Here is a 19,253-nt window from a genome sequence, read left to right as displayed (position 1 = left end):
CAATGCTGCGAGGTGGTCATTTCTGTGCCTCCCAAATAGCGAAGCTGTAGTGGGAGGGGGTGCGGTGACAGCCTGGCAATCAGCACTCTCAATCACCTCCATATCTGGCTGATTTATCCTCCTTCAGGAGCATTGCTCATTTCCCAAAATACTCTCTCTTCCTGATGCTGACTATTGAACAGCAGCAGCATGACAAGACTGCAAGAGACAAAGAGCTGTTAGAGGGGAAGATGAAAACTGAGACAAGAGGATGAAGGAGCGAGAAGGAATAAGAATTAGGAGATCAGTGAAAGGGAGGAGATCTATGAGAGAGGAAAGAGAATCTGTTTAGGACGATGAGAAGGAAAATAAAAGGAACAAGGAAGATGAAAAGTAGTTTTCAGAGTACTGTTAGTAGTTTGATCAGCAGAACTAGGGGGAGAAAAGGCAAGATAAGGGGGAAAAGAATGAATAAAGCAACAGTGAGGGTCAGGGCCGCTCAAAAACACTGTGCAAGACGGCAGAGCTGGAGTGAAAGGGATAACACTGGAGTACAGAAGGCCCTGAAAGGCTTTCAAGGAGCTCAGTATGAAAGGAAAGAGAGGCAAAACAAGTAATACAGTTATTAAGCTGTACAAGACAATGCAAATTAAATGGATGAGAAATAAACATGCATGGGAACAGAGACAAAGCCACCACAGGAAAAACAAAGTTCAAATCAGTACACAAACTAAGTGAAGTGCAGAGCAAAATAAAGAGCCTCTCAAAACAGAAACCCAAAGCAGCACACACACATTGCAACCTCCCATCTCACAGCATCACACCCCACTGGAGGTTGGAAGGGACCTCTAGAGATCATCTGGCCCAAGCCCCTGCCAGAGCAGGGTCACCCAGGGCAGGTCACACAGGAATGCACCCAGGAGGATCTTGAAAGCCTCCAGAGCAGGAGACTCCACAACCTCTCTGGCAGCCTGCTCCAGGGCTCTGTCACCCTCATCTCTCCCTCTGACACTTGCCTAAGGTGGAGTTATTGCCCCAGTCGTTCAGGCACACAGAGTTTCTGCCCCAGTCTATCCCAGGGGCTCACTGGTGCTGTTTCCTTCAAGCACAGGGCAATTGTTTAGCTGCTCATGTTCACACTGCAGGAGACACATCCCTGCTGTGACAGAGGACTTCATCTGTACCTGTGCAATGGCCCATGGCCACTCTGTGGCTAACACTGACACATGAGTCTTACTTGTGGCCAAGTATCACAGTCTCACAGTATCACCAAGGTTGGAAGAGACCTCGAGGATCATTGCGTCCAACCACAGACCTCATGACTAGACCATGGCACCAAGTGCCACATCCAATCCCCTCTTGAACACCTCCAGGGATGGGGACTCCACCACCTCCCTGGGCAGCACATTCCAATGGTGAATGACTTGCTTGAAGAACTTTCTCCTCACCTCGAGTCTAAACCTCCCCTGGAGCAGCTTGAGACTGTGTCCTCTTGTTCTGGTGCTGGTTGCTAGAGAGAAGAGACCAACCCCTTCCTGGCTACAACCTCCCTTCAGGTAGTTGTAGAGGGCAATGAGGTCACCCCTGAGCCTCCTCTTCTCCAAGCTAAACAATCCCAGCTCCCTCAGCCTCTCCTCACAGGCCTCTCCCCAGCCTTGTTGCCCTTCTCTGGACACCTTCAAGTGTTTCGATGTCCTTCTTAAACTGAGGAGCCCAGAACTGGACACAGGACTCAAGGTGTGGCCTAACCAAGGCAGAGTGCAGGGGCACAATGACCTCCCTGCTCAAGGAAGCCAATGCTGAGTAAGAAAAAACAAAAGACACCCAGTTGGGTTTGAGAGGCAGCAGAACCTCGTGGAAGAGACTCTGTGCCAAAGCTTTCCTCACCATGTGTGCACTTTTTCTTTTCTGGATGTAATTTATAGCTTAGCTATGAAAATAAAATTGCTTTGGGTTAAAAACTTGAAAACAAAGTCTTGGCCAAAGCATGAATTACTTTTATAGTTTTTTTTTTTTCCTAAAGATGGATCTTTTCATTTTCTTGTCTTATGAGTACATATCCCATTAGATCTGCTTCTGTGTAGGAAGTGCAATTTTAGCAAGCAATTAATCCATAAATGAGCTGTTTCAGAGCTTTAGGTATTGGGTATCATCCTTCAAAGGCTCTATCCTGGCTTTGTATTATACCTACATGTTTCCACAGACCTTACAAGAGGCTCATTTTGTCAGCAATCATTTAATTGAATTCCCTGTGAACCAATTCTGGAAAACCATGCACAAGATAATCAGCCTTACACTACTGAAAAAAGGGAGAAGAGAAGGCAGTATTTCTCATGGCCGTGTCACCCAGAGATGCAATGACCTTTACGTCCTTCAATCCTGAACTACTTCTGGCACATTTTATTCCAGAAGAAGCTGTGCAGCCAGGGAGCTGCAGAAGTGACACCTACCTGGAGCTGCAGCTCCTGCCAGCCATTGTGAGCTCCTGTGATAACAACACTGGGACTCGCTCTGCACGTCTCACCTCGCACACACACCCCAGACCCTGTGATTGTGACACCACAGCCCACCTCCAGATTCAGAAACAAACAACTAGGGGACAGAATTCCCATATGGAAAGGTAACATGAAATTTAATGCTGATGGTGATAAAGAGTCCTGAAATGGCTTGGGCTGGAAGGGAGCTCAGAGCTCATCTCCTCCAACCTCCCCACCATGCCCAGGGACACCTCTCAACTCCACTCAGCTGCTCAAGGCCTCATCCAGCCTGGCCTGCAACACCCCCAGGCAGGAGGCAGCCACAGCCTCCCTGGGCAGCCTGGGCCAGAGTCTCAGCAGCCTCCTGCTCAACAACTTCTTCCTCAACTCCACTCTAACCCTGCTCTGCCTCAGCTTCAAACCATTCCCCCTTGGCCTGTCTCTAGACACCCCAAGCAGAAGTCCCTCAGACAAAATGGACAAACCAGTTTGATTCAGAGCAGGGTGACTCCAGTTCCCAGGCACTTGGCAATGTGCTGCTGTCTGGGAAGCAGCAGTACCATCCACTGGGAGACTATAAAAAGAAATTGCTGCTAAATGCTCCCTAGGGCCTCAGTGCCGTTGCTCATTTACTGCTTGTGACAGAAACCACATGCAAACACACCAAGGTTATTCCCTGGCCCAAGCCCAGTGCTCCCCTGCATGCAATAATGCTGTAGGCCAGAGGGGGGGGAAAAAAGAGCAGAATTAGTGATGGCAAATGTAGGAATGTCCCCAAAGCAGGAACCTCCTCAGGAAGACAACAGGGCCTCCACCAACACCAGTCCCAAACCCCACAATGGAACAACCTGAACAGACCAACTACAGCTGGGGCCTTCAATAACCTGGTCTAGTTGAGAGGTGTCCCTGACCATGGCAGGGAGGTTGGAGATGATGATCTCCAAGGTCTCTTCCAGCCTAAGCTGCTCTGTGATTCCATGATTTTGTCTCAGGGTGGTGCTTCTCTATCACCCTTCTGAAAGAGGCTGCGAGCACCATCACCATTCATCCTTTCCACACCCTTTGCTCTGATCTTTGGCTACCCAGCAGAACATCAGCACACACATCACACGTGCTAAAATGGCCTTTCCTGGAGGGGACAAGCAAGGCAGTTTTCCCAAACCACAGAGCAGGGAGAAAGCAGAGGTCAGAAGCTGAAGCCCAGGTAGCAGTCATGCAGATGCTCACCATGGGGAAAGGAGTAGACAACAGCAAACTATCTGAAGAGGCCCAAGCACAGAAGATCTGAGAGGCTAAATACCTGAAAACAGGATGGCAAAGCACCAGCCACATCTCCATACAGCTTGTCTGTACCAGTGGTTACCAAGCACAGGAGCTTCCCCAGGGAAAGCCACAAGGAGATCCTCAGTGGAACTGTGGCTCCTTTCAGGTCCACAAAAAATGTATTACACAATCAACCAGGTTGGAAGAGACCTCCAAGATCATCAGTTCCAACCAATCACTCAACCCTATCTAATCAACTGCACCATGGCACTAAGTGCCTCATCCAGTCTCAAACACCTCCAGGGACATAACCTCAACCCCCTCCCTGGCCAGCCCATTCCAATGGACAATTACTCTTTCTGGGAAGAGCTTCTAAGAAAGTGGTAAAGAAAGTTAATGTTGTTAAAACCCAGCACTAATAGTAGTGTCCAAAGCCCTCCATAGAAGAGCAGCAGCACTGTACTGCTGCCTTCAGCATTTCACTTCATGTAACCATGGCCACGTCACAAAATGTGCTGCTGACATTTCTCATTCTGTTGGGGTTCACTTCCTACCAGACCTTCACAAGTTCAGCTCTGTGCTACTGATACAGAATCACAGAATTGTCAGGAGTGGAAGGGACCTCAAGGATCAGCCAGTCCTAACCCCCCTGCCATGGGCAGGGATACCTCACATTGGATCAGGTTGCCCAGAGCCACATCCAGCCTGGCCTTAGAAACCTCCAGGGATGAGGCTTCCACCACCTCCCTGGGCAACCTGTGCCAGTCTCTCACCACCCTCATGGGGAAGAACTTCTTCCTCACATCCAGCCTGAATCTCCCCACCTCTAGTTTTGCTCCATCCCCCCCAGTCCTATCACTCCCTGACACCCTAAGAAGTCCCTTCCCAGCTTTCTTGTAGCCCCCTCCAGATACTGGAAGGCCACAGAAAGGTCTCCTTGGAGCCTTCTCTTCTCCAGTCTGAAAGATCCTGATTCAGAGTGAAAAGGGAGCACAGAAAGATGACCTCAGAGCAGTGTAATCTGATGAAGGAACACAGTTGGGTATCTTGCTGAAGCTCAGGTGTCAGCAGCTATTTCATACTTAGCAGAGTCCCTGTTCAGGACCTGCAGAGAGTGAAATTACAAATGAGTGGAAACACGAGGCCACATTTTCCCCCTGATGTCCACTTTCCCTCATTAACCTTCACCAGCCTTATGGCAGCTTGTCCTCAATGTATGCAAGTTATTTATTGATCTGGGATTCCCCCAATAAAGAGTGGGTTGGGAACCTGTTTCCTATTGAATTTCAATCAATCTACTCATGAAAGAATGAGGAGCTTTAGGAAATGCTGTATTTATTGCTTCATACCACGGGAGCAACAGGGAATCCAACTACCATATCCTCTGCTGGCAAAGGAGCTTCTCTTGAGGCACCAAATCAACAAAGGTTAAGCTTCCAAAACTCTCCTCCCATAAATAGCACCCAGAGAACGAAAGAAGTTATTCTAGCAAACAGAGAGAGATTCAAACTTCCCAACAAGGTGTTTCTGATTGCTGTCAGTCTTTTGTTCCCCCAGCTCCACTTTAATCATGATTACAGAAGATGACATCGCCTCAAAATCCCGGAGAAAAAAATGATCAGAGACAATTTCAACATATTATGATAAGCCTACAAACTACTCAGACTCAGAGACAAAGAGCATTTAAATTGGATGGTTTGTTAATGGAAGCTAGGGATGAATCCCAGCCCAGGCAGGTACAAACAAGTCAGGTGGGGGGCACGTAATCAAACAGGTATTCACGTGAATACCACCAGAAAAAGCTCAAACAGAAGAACAGCGCCAGGATGACAAAGGAAGTTCAGTGGTGGACAACACAAGAGGCAGGATTGCAATCTGGTGGAACACAGTGAAGTGTTTCCAGGATTCAGATGGTGCCCAAGTAACTGAGCGTCAAGTGCTGTCATGTCTCCATAGCTGATCTCCTATTGGACTCTGTGTTTTCTCCCCCACCTGAAATATTCATGATACTCAAGCAAGACTTAGGGGCACAGACAGTTCTTATGGGCACAACACTGCTGCCTGCAACATGCTGCAGAACGATATGAGAAGAGCTCAAGGTATTCCTGTGCCAGCCCTCAAGTCTCTCTTCACAGAGCAGATATCAGGCTGTGTTTCAACATCTTCCTTCGCTCGTGGCTAGGAGACAATAAACCAACCCTTGCTAGAACTGCTGCTGCACCAAGCATTACAAACCCCAAACACAATCAATGTGTACAGTTCCAGAAGGATGCTACAGGAAACCAGCAATTTCTTTTTCTGCAGCTTTCCTTCCCTTTGCCTTAGCACAATGCATTCTGGCAGAGCAGCCTGTGAACCGAGATCACAGCCACAACGTGCAAACGAGACAAGTTCCGACACTGAACACACAAAACCAGTCCTGAAGCGCTAAATGCATGGAGTTATTTGCCTGCACAGGACCACAGGACGTTAGGGGTAGGAAGGGACCTCAGGAAATCATCAAGTCCAACCTCCTTGCCAGAGCAGGGCCATAGAATCCAGTGCAGGTTGCACAGGAACACATCCGGATGGGGCTGGAAAGGCTCCAGAGAAGGAGACTCCACAATCTCTCTGGGCAGCCTGCTCCAGGGCTCTGTGACCCTCACAGGGAAGAAGTCCTCCCCATGTTGAGGTGGAACCTCCTGTGCTGGAGTTTATATCCATTGCTCCTTGCCCTGTCACAGGGTGCAACTGAGCAGAGCCTGTCCCCTCCCTCCTGACCCCCAGCCCTCAGCTATTGATAGACATTGATCAGATCCCCTCTCAGCCTTCTCTCCACACTAACCACCCCCAGGGCTCTCAGCCTCTCCTCTCCAGGCAGTGCTCCAGCCCTTCAGCATCCTTGTAGCTCTCTCTTGGACTGTGAGCAGATCCTTGTCCCTCTAGTTCTTAACCCTTTTAAATCTTAACTCTATTAGGAGGAGGTAGAGGAGAAAAAGAGGTATATCATGTTAAATGGCTAGATTTCAAAAGCCCTTGACTTCCCTTGGGCAACTGCATGGCTCACTTAGAGATGAATACAGTACTCAGAGGTGCCACTGTAGAACACAGCACACCCTGGTACCCCTAAATGACAATGCTACAAACTGAGTATTTGAGAGACAGTTAGAGAGTTTCCCTACTCAAGTGCCTATAAAGTTGAAATAAGCAAATGCCTGCAGTTTATAACCAACACTAGTGGCAATAAGGGTAAAATAAGCCAAAACCAACCCCAGCCCCCCCCAAAACAAAACACAACCCCCTCCCAGAAGCAGTTACCATAGAGTGGTTTGCAGGTACTGAGTGCCTACGGCAGGCAGGAGGGAACAGACAGATGCCAGGTGATACAAACGGCTGCCACTGGCTTTTGTTTGTAGAGCTCTACTCATTCCAACAGCACAATTGATGTTTAGGATTCTTAGCAACCTCTATTTTCATTCACAGAAAGGAAGTCCTCCAAGCATTTGCATCAGCCTCCAGGCCAGCTCCTACCTGTGAAAGTCACACAGGTCTGGTGCAGGTTCTATTGATGCCAAGTGAGCCTGCCCGGTTTAGCCTGCTGAAGAAGCTGGCATCAGCTGATTAGCTTCAGGAAACTGATGTTTGCATCTTGACTATTTGCAAAAGCCTTAGGAAAAACCTAGAGATTTACCACCCAGGAAAGGGATGGAATTCCTTGGCCAAGAGTTTTGGTAACATTTCTCCAATGCAATTTGTTTTCATGTATATTTTTCCCTCATGAACAGAAAAGAGGAAGAAAAAGATTTGTTCACTAAATGCTTGATTACAGAACCTGGTTCTTTGGCACTGGAAAGAGCAGCAGCTCCACTGAGAGCAGAAAGAATTACAGCTGCTAAGAGAGAGAGAGGGACACGGGTGTAGGTGCTAAAGGAGCTCACTTCTGGTTCTCAGGCTATTTATGTGGCCATTTAGTGAAAGACAGGAAGCTGAAGGGTGGCAGAGTGGTGATGGGAGCTGTCTGTCAGCTCAGAACACAGGCAGTGACAGGATACCTGCAGCACAGCTATCTATGCCTGCAGAAGGTCTTGCCCCAGCCTTTGCTGGTGCAGAGGCTGGATTCAATGCTGCCCAAGAATGCCACCTTCTGCTGCTTGCAGCCCAATCCTAGGTCTCCTTACCATGCTGTATGATTTCAGGTGGGTTTCTGAGGATATGGGTTGATGAGGTGATAGCAGAGGTTTTGTACAGCCTAGAAACTTCCATGTTCTCTTGCTAACCCTGGTTTAAATGGCAGCAAGAGAGAAGCAGCAAAGACATTTGCTTCCTAGAAGCTTTCTGCAAAGAGATGGTCGAGTGAGGAAGCCAGTAACACATTGCACATTCTCACCAGGGGAAAAGCTGCAGCAGGAGAACTACTCTCCTCTTATGCACCTTGAAATCTCCACAGGAGAGAAGTTAGGAGCTTCCACTTGCAGGAAAGGCTTTGATCAATGCTTTCATGTTATTAGAACCCAGAAAACTCTTCTACCAGGCACAAACGCACAGAAAATCGATCAACCTCCCTGCGCTTATGGCTGTAGGAACAAGCAGCAAAGCTGTCAGGCTACACCAAATAACTCTTCCTATGTAAATCAGCAGAGAACTAACAGACAGAGCTGTGCTCATATACAGAAAGACACAGCTCAGGTTGCTCACAGCCACATCCAGCCTGGCTGCAAACACCTCCAGGGATGAGGCTTCCACCACCTCCCTGGGCAACCTGTGCCAGGCTCTCACTGCCCTCATGGGGAAGAGCCTCTCCCTAGCATCCAATCTGAATCTACCCATTTCTAGTTTGGCTCCATCCCCCCCAGTTCTATCACTCCCTGACACCCTAAAAATTCCCTCCCCAGCTTTCTTGTAGCCCCCTTCAGATACTGGAAGGCCACAATAAGGTCTCCTCGGAGCCTTCTCCCCTCCAGACTTAGGACAGGAAATTATGCATCCTACAGAAACTGCTGGCATTACCCCAGGGAAAGCTGTTTCAAGAGGACTAAGCTGACTGACGTCAGGAAAAATGCCACTTGCTCCCCCACTCCATCCCCCCCTGCTTCAAGCCATCAGTAAACTCTAACAGGTTATGTTCTTAATATGACACGACCTGTAGAAGGAACTACTGACCTCAGATCATATGGGCAGCAAGGTGCAAAGTCTGTGGGGAAGAGAATATTTAGGCATGCAGCAAAGCTGGAGGTGGAGCTAGGTGCTAAATACCAGGAGACAAAAAGACTGTGGGCCCTTTCCTAGGAGATTCATTAGTTAGCAGAAAAACTTTGAAGTGCAGATAAGGCTATGCTTGAAACCATTGTATTAGAAGAGAGGGTAATCAACCACCAGTGCAGCAAGGAAACCTTCACTCTGAGGCTTCCAACTGCAGGATTCTGCTTCTGAGGAGTCTGAAAGTGTTTCGGAGGCAGTCAATCAGAGCACCCTCACCACAGACCCAGAGGCAATTTTCCCACCTGCTCCAGAGAACAAAGGCTGCAGTAGAAAGGTTGCAATCAGCAGTGCAATGTTTGCCCAGACAGAAGTGATTTCCAGACATCTTGAATCTCTGTCCCTCATTTTAAAGATCAGACTCCTAAAGAGTGCCTGATGTTTGATAGTCTCTCCTCTGTTAGCAGCAAACCACGTTTGTAGCCTTGCTGGGGGTCAGGATTGCTTTGATACAAAATACATGGCTCATGGCTACCTTGGGCGAGTGCCTTGGGGATAAAACCCAGGAAATTCCCTTCTTTCCCTCAGAAGGCAGGAAATAAGGGAGCATTAGCATTTGATATCACCCCATCAGCAGCCTACAAGGCCTCTGAGAAAGCAAGGCTGCTGCTCTGCTCTGCAGAAGCTCCTCTGTTACTCCAAGGTGGCTAAGGTCTCTTATGATCATTAAACATCTTTTATTAAAGCTTTCCCTCATTTTCCTTTCTTTGCTGCTTTCCCTGCTCACAGACTTGACATCTCTCATTCCTCCCTTTGATGTTTGCATGCTCTTCATACTTCTATGGAAGTCATCTTGCACTCTTCATTTCCACCCCAATTTCCCTTCCATGTATTTAGGGGAATACATTTTTGCTGCACTGACTTTGCCCTCTGCAGCTCATCCTCAGCCCAGGGAGAGCACAGGGAATGTGTGCTCTGGTCACAGTGATCACAAACACCTTCCATCTCTTCAATTCTTGTGTCTCTCACCTACCCAGTGAATGGAACCTGTTGCTACCCACGGGAAGATTGAGTCAAGATTTAATAGACAACAAAATTTAACCCATCCCTTTCATTGCAAAGTTACTACAACTACAAACACTGCTGCTGAAAGGAAGATAAAGTGAGGCTGGCTCCTTTACTTACATGTCTCTAGAGACTCATCTGAATCATCAGGACAATCAGGCTCTCCGTCACACAGCCAGTGCTGGGAGACACACGTCACCAAATCACGACACAGAAACTCTCCCAGGTCACACAACCGATGGTCTTCTGAAAATGAGAATGTGTGAGGATGAGATGAGTGAAAATGAGGGGAAGCAAAGTGGCACAGTGAAAATGAGAAGTGCAAATGAAGTGGTCCTGAAACCAGAAATCAAAGCAAACAATAGAAACAAGGGGAAGTGAAGATCTAGTAACTAATGCCCTAATGACTAATGCCCTTCACTTAGTCTTCAGTCTGAGACCCCAACTCCAATCCCACCTCCACTTCTGGTGTCCCCAGCAGAAGGACACAGAGCTACTGGAGTGACTCCAGAGAAAGTCACAACAATGATCCAAGGGCTGGAGCAGCTCTGCTGTGAGCACAGGATGAGGGAGCTGGGGCTGTGCAGCCTGGAGAAGAGAAGGCTCCAGGGGGACCTCAGAGCTGCCTGCCAGGACCTGAAGGGATCCTGCAGGAAGGCTGCACAGAGACTTTTGCTGAGGGTGTCTAGAGACAGGCCAAGGGGGAATGGTTTGAAGCTGAGGCAGAGCAGGGTTAGAGTGGAGCTGAGGAAGAAGTTGTTCAGCAGGAGGGAGCTGAGACTCTGGCCCAGGCTGCCCAGGGAGGCTGTGGCTGCCTCCTGCCTGGGAGTGCTGCAGGCCAGGCTGGATGAGGCCTTGAGCAGCTGAGTGTAGCTGAGAGGTGTCCCTGGTCATGGTGGGGAGGTTGGAGAAGATGAGCTCTGAGCTCCCTTCCAGCCTAAGCCATTGTGTGATTCTATGATCCTCAGCTGCAGTGGGAGCCTCCCACAACCACTCAGGACACTTTTCTCTATTTCACCATGAGTAACTTTCTTCACTGGATAGAAATCACCAAGCTTTACCTCCCTAATTTCAGCATGGAGTACCACACTGCCCTGTCCCCAGACACACTTTCACATGGGTGTTTCATGGATGCATTTGCATAAGCAGTCAAAAGCCTTCAAAAAAATTCTATATATATATATGCATATTTATTCTTCTTTACTGTCTCTTTAGGCACATGTTTTGATCACCAGAATTAGGTTTCATGTAAATCTCAGTTTTATGTACATATATTAATATGCATTAAAAAATCTCTAATTTCAGCTTCCTAAGAGAATGTTTTACATCTTGTACAGCACATATATAATATTATTGATTATCTAAACCAATAACTATATTCTGTGTTTTCATATGCAGGTCAACACAGGATCACCTTAAATAAAAAGGCCTTAAAAGGGTCAGTTTTGGAAGCCTGGCACACCCAAATTATCAGCTGGATTCAGCCATCAAAGCCTGATGTCCTTGAGATCTTGAGTTAATTAAGTCAAGCTTATCCCACCATTAATTAAAGTAGAACTATTCTAGCATTAATTAAAAGCTCACAAAGCTGCTGTGCAATATATTATATCCACCTTATCAATACATAAATTACAGTAGTGCCTGCCACAAGGTTACTCTGCAGATTGCTGGGAAAAGGGCTCTTCAGAAAAGATTTCTTTGACAGGAGAAGGCTGAGAGGGGATCTGATCAATGCCTATCAATACCTGAGGGGTGGGGGTCAGGAGGAAGGTACCAGGCTCTGTTTGGTGGTGCCCAGGGACAGCACAAGGAACAACAGGGACAAGCTGGAAGCCAGGAGGTTGCACCTGAGCATGAGGAGACACTGCTGTATGGTGAGGGTGGCAGAGCCCTGGAGCAGGCTGCCCAGAGAGGTTGTGCAGTCTCCTGCTCTGGAGACTTTCCAACCCCCCCTGGATGTGTTCCTGTGTGACCTTGTCTTAATGACCCTGCTCTGGATGAGCTTTGGAGGTCCCTTCCAACCCCTAAGATTCTGTGATTCTCTGTAGGCTGAATTGAGAAAGAGCTTCACTGCAGTCCCTACCACTGCAGAGACATACAACCAAGTGTAAACCAGGGGAGAATTAACCTCTTGTAGTTCTGTCCATTGGTTTAGGTCATACTGAAGCGAAGAGATGCTGTTACTTTCTCTTTATCACTCCTAGCACACTGTAAGTTGGTGCCCTGCACAGCACTGCCCTCAGTGCCTGCTGAACTGAGCTGCTCTCTCCAAAGACCTTCCTTGCTGCACCTTGTGATTAAGTGCTTTGACTTTTCAAGCAGCATTAGGATATGCATTCAGTCTGATGTGTCAGCTACCAACGGGCTTGCTCCTCACAGCCACTCAGCTGGCCTGCTGAACAGCATCTGCTTTGCACACTCTGCATGTATGCATTCTGTTGTCTGACAACCAGGATGTGTTCTGAACATGCTTGCAAAGCTGTCCTGAGCTCCAGAGCAAAACATATGGCACAGAGCTGCTGGAGTGAGTCCAGGAGGCCACAAAGATGATCCAAGGGCTGAAGAACCTCTGCTATGGGGATAGGCTGATGGGGGCTGGGGGTGTTCAGCCTGGAGAAGAGACACCTCACACTGGATCAGCTTGCTGTCAGGCTACACCAAATAACTCTTCCTATGTAAATCAGCAAAGAGCTAACAAATAGAGTTGTGCTCATGTGCAGAAAGACACAGCTCAGGTTGCTCACAGCCACATCCAGCCTGGCCTTAAAAACCTCCAGGCATGAGGCTTCCACCACCTCCCTGGGCAACCTGTGCCAGTCTCTCACCACCCTCAAGTGGAAGAGCTTCTTCCTAACATCCAATCTGAATCTACCCCTTTCTAGATTTGCTCCATTCTCTGTCACTCCCTGACACCCTAAGGTAGTCCCTCCCCAGCTTTCTTGTAGCCCCCTTCAGATACTGAAAGGTCACAATGAGGTCTCCTGGGAGCCTTCTCTTCTCCAGACTGAACAGCCCCAACTCCCTCAGGCTGTCCCCATAGCAGAGAGGCTTTTTTTGCATACCTAAGGGATGGTCTTGATTATCAGCTGCCATCCTTACCAACGGAATGCTCTAGTCATAGACAAGCACTAATGAGTGAGCTGTGGGTTTAAAAAGCACTTCCTCAAACCCAGTCATCTCAGACGGCCTTGGGAGCGGAGCACACAGCTCTTCCCCTGCCGCCTCTCGGCACAGCACTGCCTCCTGCGCTCTGCCTGCTGCACCGGGAGGCTCCCAGCGGGTGAGGAAATGCACCTTTTTAAGATAGCAATGCTTTGAGGCACAGAGCAGATGGCTGGAAATCAGCTCTCCATGGGCAAATGAAAGCCTTGCCTCCCCAAGGAGAGTGCTCCTAGCCTCTGCTGCAAACACCTGGCCAAGCCTTTCAGAAGGGAAGTTTCACAAGGAAACAAAAAAGAGACAGTGCCTTTGTTTTAAACTCACTCCTCACAGAGCCAAAAAGTGGTGTTTGGGTTTTTTTTTTGTTCTTTGGGGCTTTTGGTTGTTTGCTTTTTGCTTGCTTTGCCTTTTCTTTTTTCCCCCATAAGGACAAAGCTCAAAATCTCCATTAGAGAAATAGTGGCAATTGTATTTATGAAACTGCACTCAACTTGAGAAACCCACATTCCATGATGCAGTTCAGACGTGGGGAAAGGGAAGAAAGGGGCAAGCAAAGCAAGCAAGCAGCACGCAGAGCAGTGGCCAAGGCCTGCCTACAGCCTGAATGCTCCCCGTTCAATAAGACAGCTGCCTCTGTAAACATGCACTGAGCTCCTGAATGAGGAGGGATAAAGATTGCTGCTCATGATAACATTGACTGCTAGAGGTCAAAAGGCATCTGGATCATCCCCGTGAGGGGTGCAATTATGAAAAGCAGGTCAACAGGGTTCTTGAACAGAGCTGTACAGGAGAAAACATTCAGATAATTGAGTGTCCCTTCAGTTCCATGAGTATGTAAACGATTCAGGGTGCAACTAATTGACATCTGCCTTTGTCAAGGAGTCGGAGGCACAGAGAAGCTGTTGGTTCCTAGAATTGCCTTTCTCTGCAGGTATCAGCACTGTCCCCACTTTCAGAAGTCCACTGCTTGGGTGCACTATGGATCTGGCAGGCTTCTGCTACAGTCTGGGTGACCCCACCACCAGCCCATTTAGATGGCAGCTACTTGGCTTGCTGTCTCCAGAGCATTTCAATCTCCATCTGCTAAGAGCACCTGAAAAAAGCAGATCTCCCATATGGCAACACTCCTCAGAGTGATCAAACCCCAGCCTAATCAAGTCTTGATCCATTCCAGCAAGAGCCTGCTCATTAAGCTCTCACTAGACATCCAGAACACCCACCAAGGCAAACTCACCCAGCACACATTCAAACAGGAGCTGTGAGGGTGAGGAGGCAGTGGAGCAGGGTGCTCAGAGGAGTTATGGGGATGCCTCTCCTCTGGGAGTGCTCAAGGCCATGCTGGATGGGGCTTTAGTGGAAGGAGTCTCTTGCCCTGGCAGGCCAACGAGGGTGGGCAGAAACTGTACCCCAGCTCACAGTTGTCTTCAGCCCCACTGCCGACTTCACCCCTCTGCATCACCAAGAGCTTCCACCAATGCTAATGAACCCCTTCTGCCATCTTTCAGGGACATTATGCAACCAAAAAATTGCATTTTCCCCAGTTCTTAATTAGTTTTGCTTTGATTTTTTTAATGAAGTTATCTTCATTACAAGAGCTTTAAAAGAAAAATAAAAACCCCAGAACATCTTCCCCTCCCCCCCAGAAGCAGGCTTTCCATGGGGGAGGCTCTTTGATCTCTCACTGAAACATGGAAGGGCCTGCAGATTAATCCCTGCAAAATTTACTCCAGAGTTGAAAAAGTACATTCCAGCAGTAATTTATGAGAGAATTCATCATCTGCTGAAACCCAAATTGCTGGAACTGAGGGGGAGCTGGGAGGAAAGAGCAGGCACAGCACTTCCTACTTACCATGTCCCAGACTTGTCTTTAATACTTTTTTCCAAGCTTTTATACCTTTTGACTTCAATCTACACTTCCAGAGCCCAGCACACAGTAAAACATTTATGGCTTCCCTGCATTAAACTAGAGACAAAATCCTTGGAGTGAGTCTTGCAAAACAGTAAACAGAGTTTCACCTTCAGAGTCTCCATAAAATGATAACATTTACACTTGATTTCACGTTTTTTTATGCCCTACTCAGTTCAGTGCAAGCCTAGAATGGCTCAGGTTGGAAAGGAACTTAGAGATTGTCTCCTCCAACCTCCTCACCATGCCCAGGGACACCTCTCAACTACACTTAGCTGCTCAAGGTCTCATCCAGCCTGGCCTGCAGCACCCCCAGGCAGGAGGCAGCCACAGCCTCCCTGGGCAGCCTGGGCCAGAGTCTCAGCAGCCTCCTGCTGAACAACTTCTTCCTCAGCTCCACTCTAACCCTGCTCTGCCTCAGCTTCAAACCATTCCCCCTTGGCCTGTCTCCAGACACCCTCAGGAAGAGTCTGTGCGTCCAAAGTCAGAGGGTAAAGTTTTATTCATGTCATCTAAAAACATCTCTCAAGATCTACAAGATCCTGACTTCTGCTTCTGTGGCACAAAGGTGCTTAAGCTGTGGGGATGTTCATGTGCATAGAATACATGTAGTCAGTTCCTGGCATACTAATCATCACTTACTCAGCACTTATTAATCAGTTAATTACTTCATCCAAAGGTAAAGCACACAGCCCCCTGCACTGGTTCAGTTTATTGCATGTACCTTCGAAGGCCACATGGAAGCCTTGCAGGTGTGCACCCCTTTCCCCCAGCAAGGCACAGAGTCTGGGCAGTCTCCTGACTGACACCAGGCATCCTACTTTACAGCCCTTAACCTAGCCCATAAGTATTCATACTCAAATGCCTCATTTCCATTACACAGCCACAATCATTCTTCATGTCCTGCAGGCTTGCTCTGTGCTGCAGTAAATTCTGGACCAGTCTGAGCAATATTTTGCTAGAGATCAGGTTAACAAGAGGGCTGGAAACTTCTCCTGCTCCATACAGACTCTGAAGTGTTTGGGGAGGTGGGCAGGGCATAAGTCTAGGGTCAGACTTGCTGCTCTCATTTTTGCTCTTCCTGTGACCAAAGCACATTCCCATTAAGGGGGCTGACCCCTAGTCTCCCCCTGTGGATTTGAGCCAGAGAAGGTTATCACTCAGCCTTAATTTGGCACAATTTATGGACACAGAAATATTCAGATAACGAGAAAGACCCAAAGGTTCCTGAGACCTCTCCTACCTCATCAGCAAAGGGCTGCACAACAGTACCTATCTCAGCACACCACAGAATGACATGGCAGTGATGTTCTCTGATGGCAAAAACACTACAGAATAGGCAGGTGCCTCCTTTAACACAGTGGAGATACAACTATACAAGCATTAAGGCTGGAAAGGACCACTGAGGTCATTGAGTCCAATCATAACCCAACCCCCATGGCCACTAAACCATGTCCTGAGGCACCACATCTACAGCTTCTGGAGCACCTCCAGAGATGGGGACTCCACCACCTCCCTGGGCAGCCTGTCCCAACCTCTCACCACTCTCTCAAAGAATTTTTTCTTCTAGCATCCAACCTAAACCTCCCCTGGCAGAGTTGGCAGCAATCTTGTCCTCTGCCAAGCCTACTGCACACAGACCTTTGCAGAAAGGGAGCTGAAGTCTCAACAAGCTCACCAGGAACCAGTTCTTCACCATTACCTTCTTGAAAACAAACTGGGGGGAAGCACAAACACATTGCCCAGGGAGAAGAGAACAGACTAGACCAGACCAGACCAGGTTGGAAGAGACCTTCAAGATCATCATGTCCAACCTATCATCCAACACCATCTAATCAACTAACCCATGGCACCAAGCACCCCATCAAGTCTTCTCCTGAACACCTCCAGGGATGGTGACTCCACCACCTCCCCAGGCAGCAAAATGGGCAATCACTCTCTCTGTATAGAACTTCTTCCTAACATCCAACCTGAACCTCCCCTGGCACAGCCTGAGACTGTGTCCTCTTGTTCTGGTGCTGGCTGCCTGGGAGAAGAGACCAACCCCCTCCTGGCTACAACCTCCCTTCAGGTAGCTGTAGAGAGCAATAAGGTCACCCCTGAGCCTCCTCTTCTCCAGGCTAAGCAACCCCAGCTCCCTCAGCCTCTCCTCACAGGGCTGTGCTCCAAGCCCCTCACCAACTTTGTTGCCCTTCTCTGGACTCGTTCCAGCAAGTCAACCTCCTTCCTAAACAGATGTCATGCTTTCAGCTTCTCTGTCTGCAGAGCTTCCCAAATCAATGGTCATGTTTTCATGGCACAATTGCTTCTTTTCCCTTACAGCTGGGTGGGAACCCTGACTTCAGACAAAGTCTTTAAATAAAAGGCACAGGCAGTTTTGTTTCCTTCTTGCCTCCCCAGGAAGCTGAAAGCATTCATTGCACAGCTCATCACAGTGCCTTGGGTAAGTCCTCTGCTGAGCAGGTGCTCCACCCTTGTGAATTTTCACCTAATAGCACTTTTAGCAAGCAGTGATAGACAACTAATTTAGATGAATTCCACCTGACAAAGGGTAATCTGTGATGTCACTGCTTTAATTGAGTAGCTTTATTAGCCTGTAAGCCACAACAAAACCTTCCCCTCTGCCTTGTTCAAACTTTAGTAGGGCAGCCCCTGCCTAAGCAAGGAAGGAAAAGCTGCCAGATGTGAAGGCACTGGGAGCACTGGGAATAAACTAGATCTGCTCTCTAGGTCAGAGCTTTAAGGAAAAGTTTTAAGCTTTCTTTTACACTGTAGATAACTTCAAGAAGGGAACACAGAGCTAAGATGTAGGCAACTCAGATGAGTGTCTCACAGGAGCACAACGGTGTGTTATGTTGAAGGCAGCCTGGTGGAAAAGGATCTAGGGGTGCTGGTTCTGGGAGCCACAGGACAGGGAAAACATTGAGGTGCTGGAGGGTGACCAGAGAAGAGCAGCAAGGCTGGGGAGGGGGTTGGAGGGCATCATACAAGGAGCAGCTGAGGGAGCTGGGATTGGTTAGTCTGGAGGAGAAAAGGCTGAGAAGAGATCTTACTGCTCTCTGCAGCTACCTGAGCAGGTTGGAGTGAGGCTGGGGTTGGTCTCTTCTCCCAGGCAACCAGCAACAGGACAAGGGGAGATGGGTTTGAGTTATGCCAGAGGAGGGTTAGGTTGGACATGAGGAAAGACTTCTTCAGTGAGAGAGTGGTGAGAGTTTGGCACTGGCTGCCCAGGGAGGTGGTGGAGTCCCCATCCCTGGAGGTGTTCAAGGAGCTGTAAATGTGGTGCTTCAGGAGATGGTTTAGTGGCCATGGGAGTTGAGTTATGGTTGGATTCAGTGATCTTAAGAATCTTTAAGGCTGGAAAAGATCTTATGATCCTACATTTAAACAGAAGAAAAGAACTCTAACTAGAAATTGCCTTAAAGGATACAAATCCCAAAGCAGTATGGAATGGACTATCAAGTGTCTGGACTGAATGGAGCCATCTTCTGTGCTTTCTCTTTTATTTCCCTGAAGGGGGATGTGGAGGTTAAGTTATGATTAGTGGATGATTTGCTTGTTTGCTTTGGCTTTGATCTTGAGGACAAATATTGTTCCTTTTGCCAAAAAGTAGCTTTTTCCCTGTTATAGCAGAGAGTTTAATCCTGAACTTGTATGATCTTCCAACAGCTCCATGGTTTGCTACAGAAACATCCCAAGGGCTCAGAGAGTTTATTCTTCCTGTTGGATTCAGTGAGCCATTCTCCTTTTTCCTCCACCTGTGTGCTTCAGGAACAACTGGCAGTCAGCAGCAACTTCAGAGAACCTCAGAACCCACAGGACTGGCAATGACCTCAGGAGGTTACCCAGTTCAGCCCCTTCAAAGTGAACCACAGTCTCGTTTCCAAAGGCCTATCTAGCACACAGCTGGCAATGCAGTCCTTAAGTGCTGCAGTGAAATTTCTGCCCTCTTTAGCTCATCTGTCCCAGTCCTCAGCTGCTCTTACAGAGAGCAGATCTGCTTGGCAGGCAGCTGAGCAGTCACTGTCAGACAGCCTTCACCCAGCCCTGCACTGTGCTTACAGCTACACCCTGAGGTGCTGGAAGACAGAGCTCTACCCACTCTTATGCTGTCCCATTGCCAATCATTTACTACTAACTGCTCCACTAGCCATGATCAGTGCCACAGAGACAGTGGCCAAGCTTGATGGATGGCAGAGACTGTCTTTATCCCACAGCAGCTCATGGAA

General features: G+C 48.3%; 1 protein-coding gene across 1 annotated transcript in view; it reads right to left on the bottom strand.

The window, feature by feature from the left end:
- Positions 1-19,253, bottom strand: part of LRP1B (LDL receptor related protein 1B) — a 603,705-nt gene that overhangs the window by 558,437 nt on the left and 26,015 nt on the right. The window contains exon 2 of the mRNA XM_068158711.1: positions 10,080-10,205. Coding sequence (XP_068014812.1) covers positions 10,080-10,205 — 126 coding nt within the window. The remainder of the gene's footprint in view (positions 1-10,079; positions 10,206-19,253) is intronic.

Source organism: Melanerpes formicivorus, unplaced genomic scaffold, assembly GCF_026170545.1.
Source record: "Melanerpes formicivorus ecotype bairdi unplaced genomic scaffold, bMelFor1.0.p_v2 SCAF_41, whole genome shotgun sequence".
In the NCBI taxonomy this organism is placed as follows: Eukaryota; Metazoa; Chordata; class Aves; order Piciformes; family Picidae; genus Melanerpes; species Melanerpes formicivorus.
Note: the sequence above shows the minus strand (reverse complement) of the source record. Positions and strands in the feature narration are given on the sequence as shown.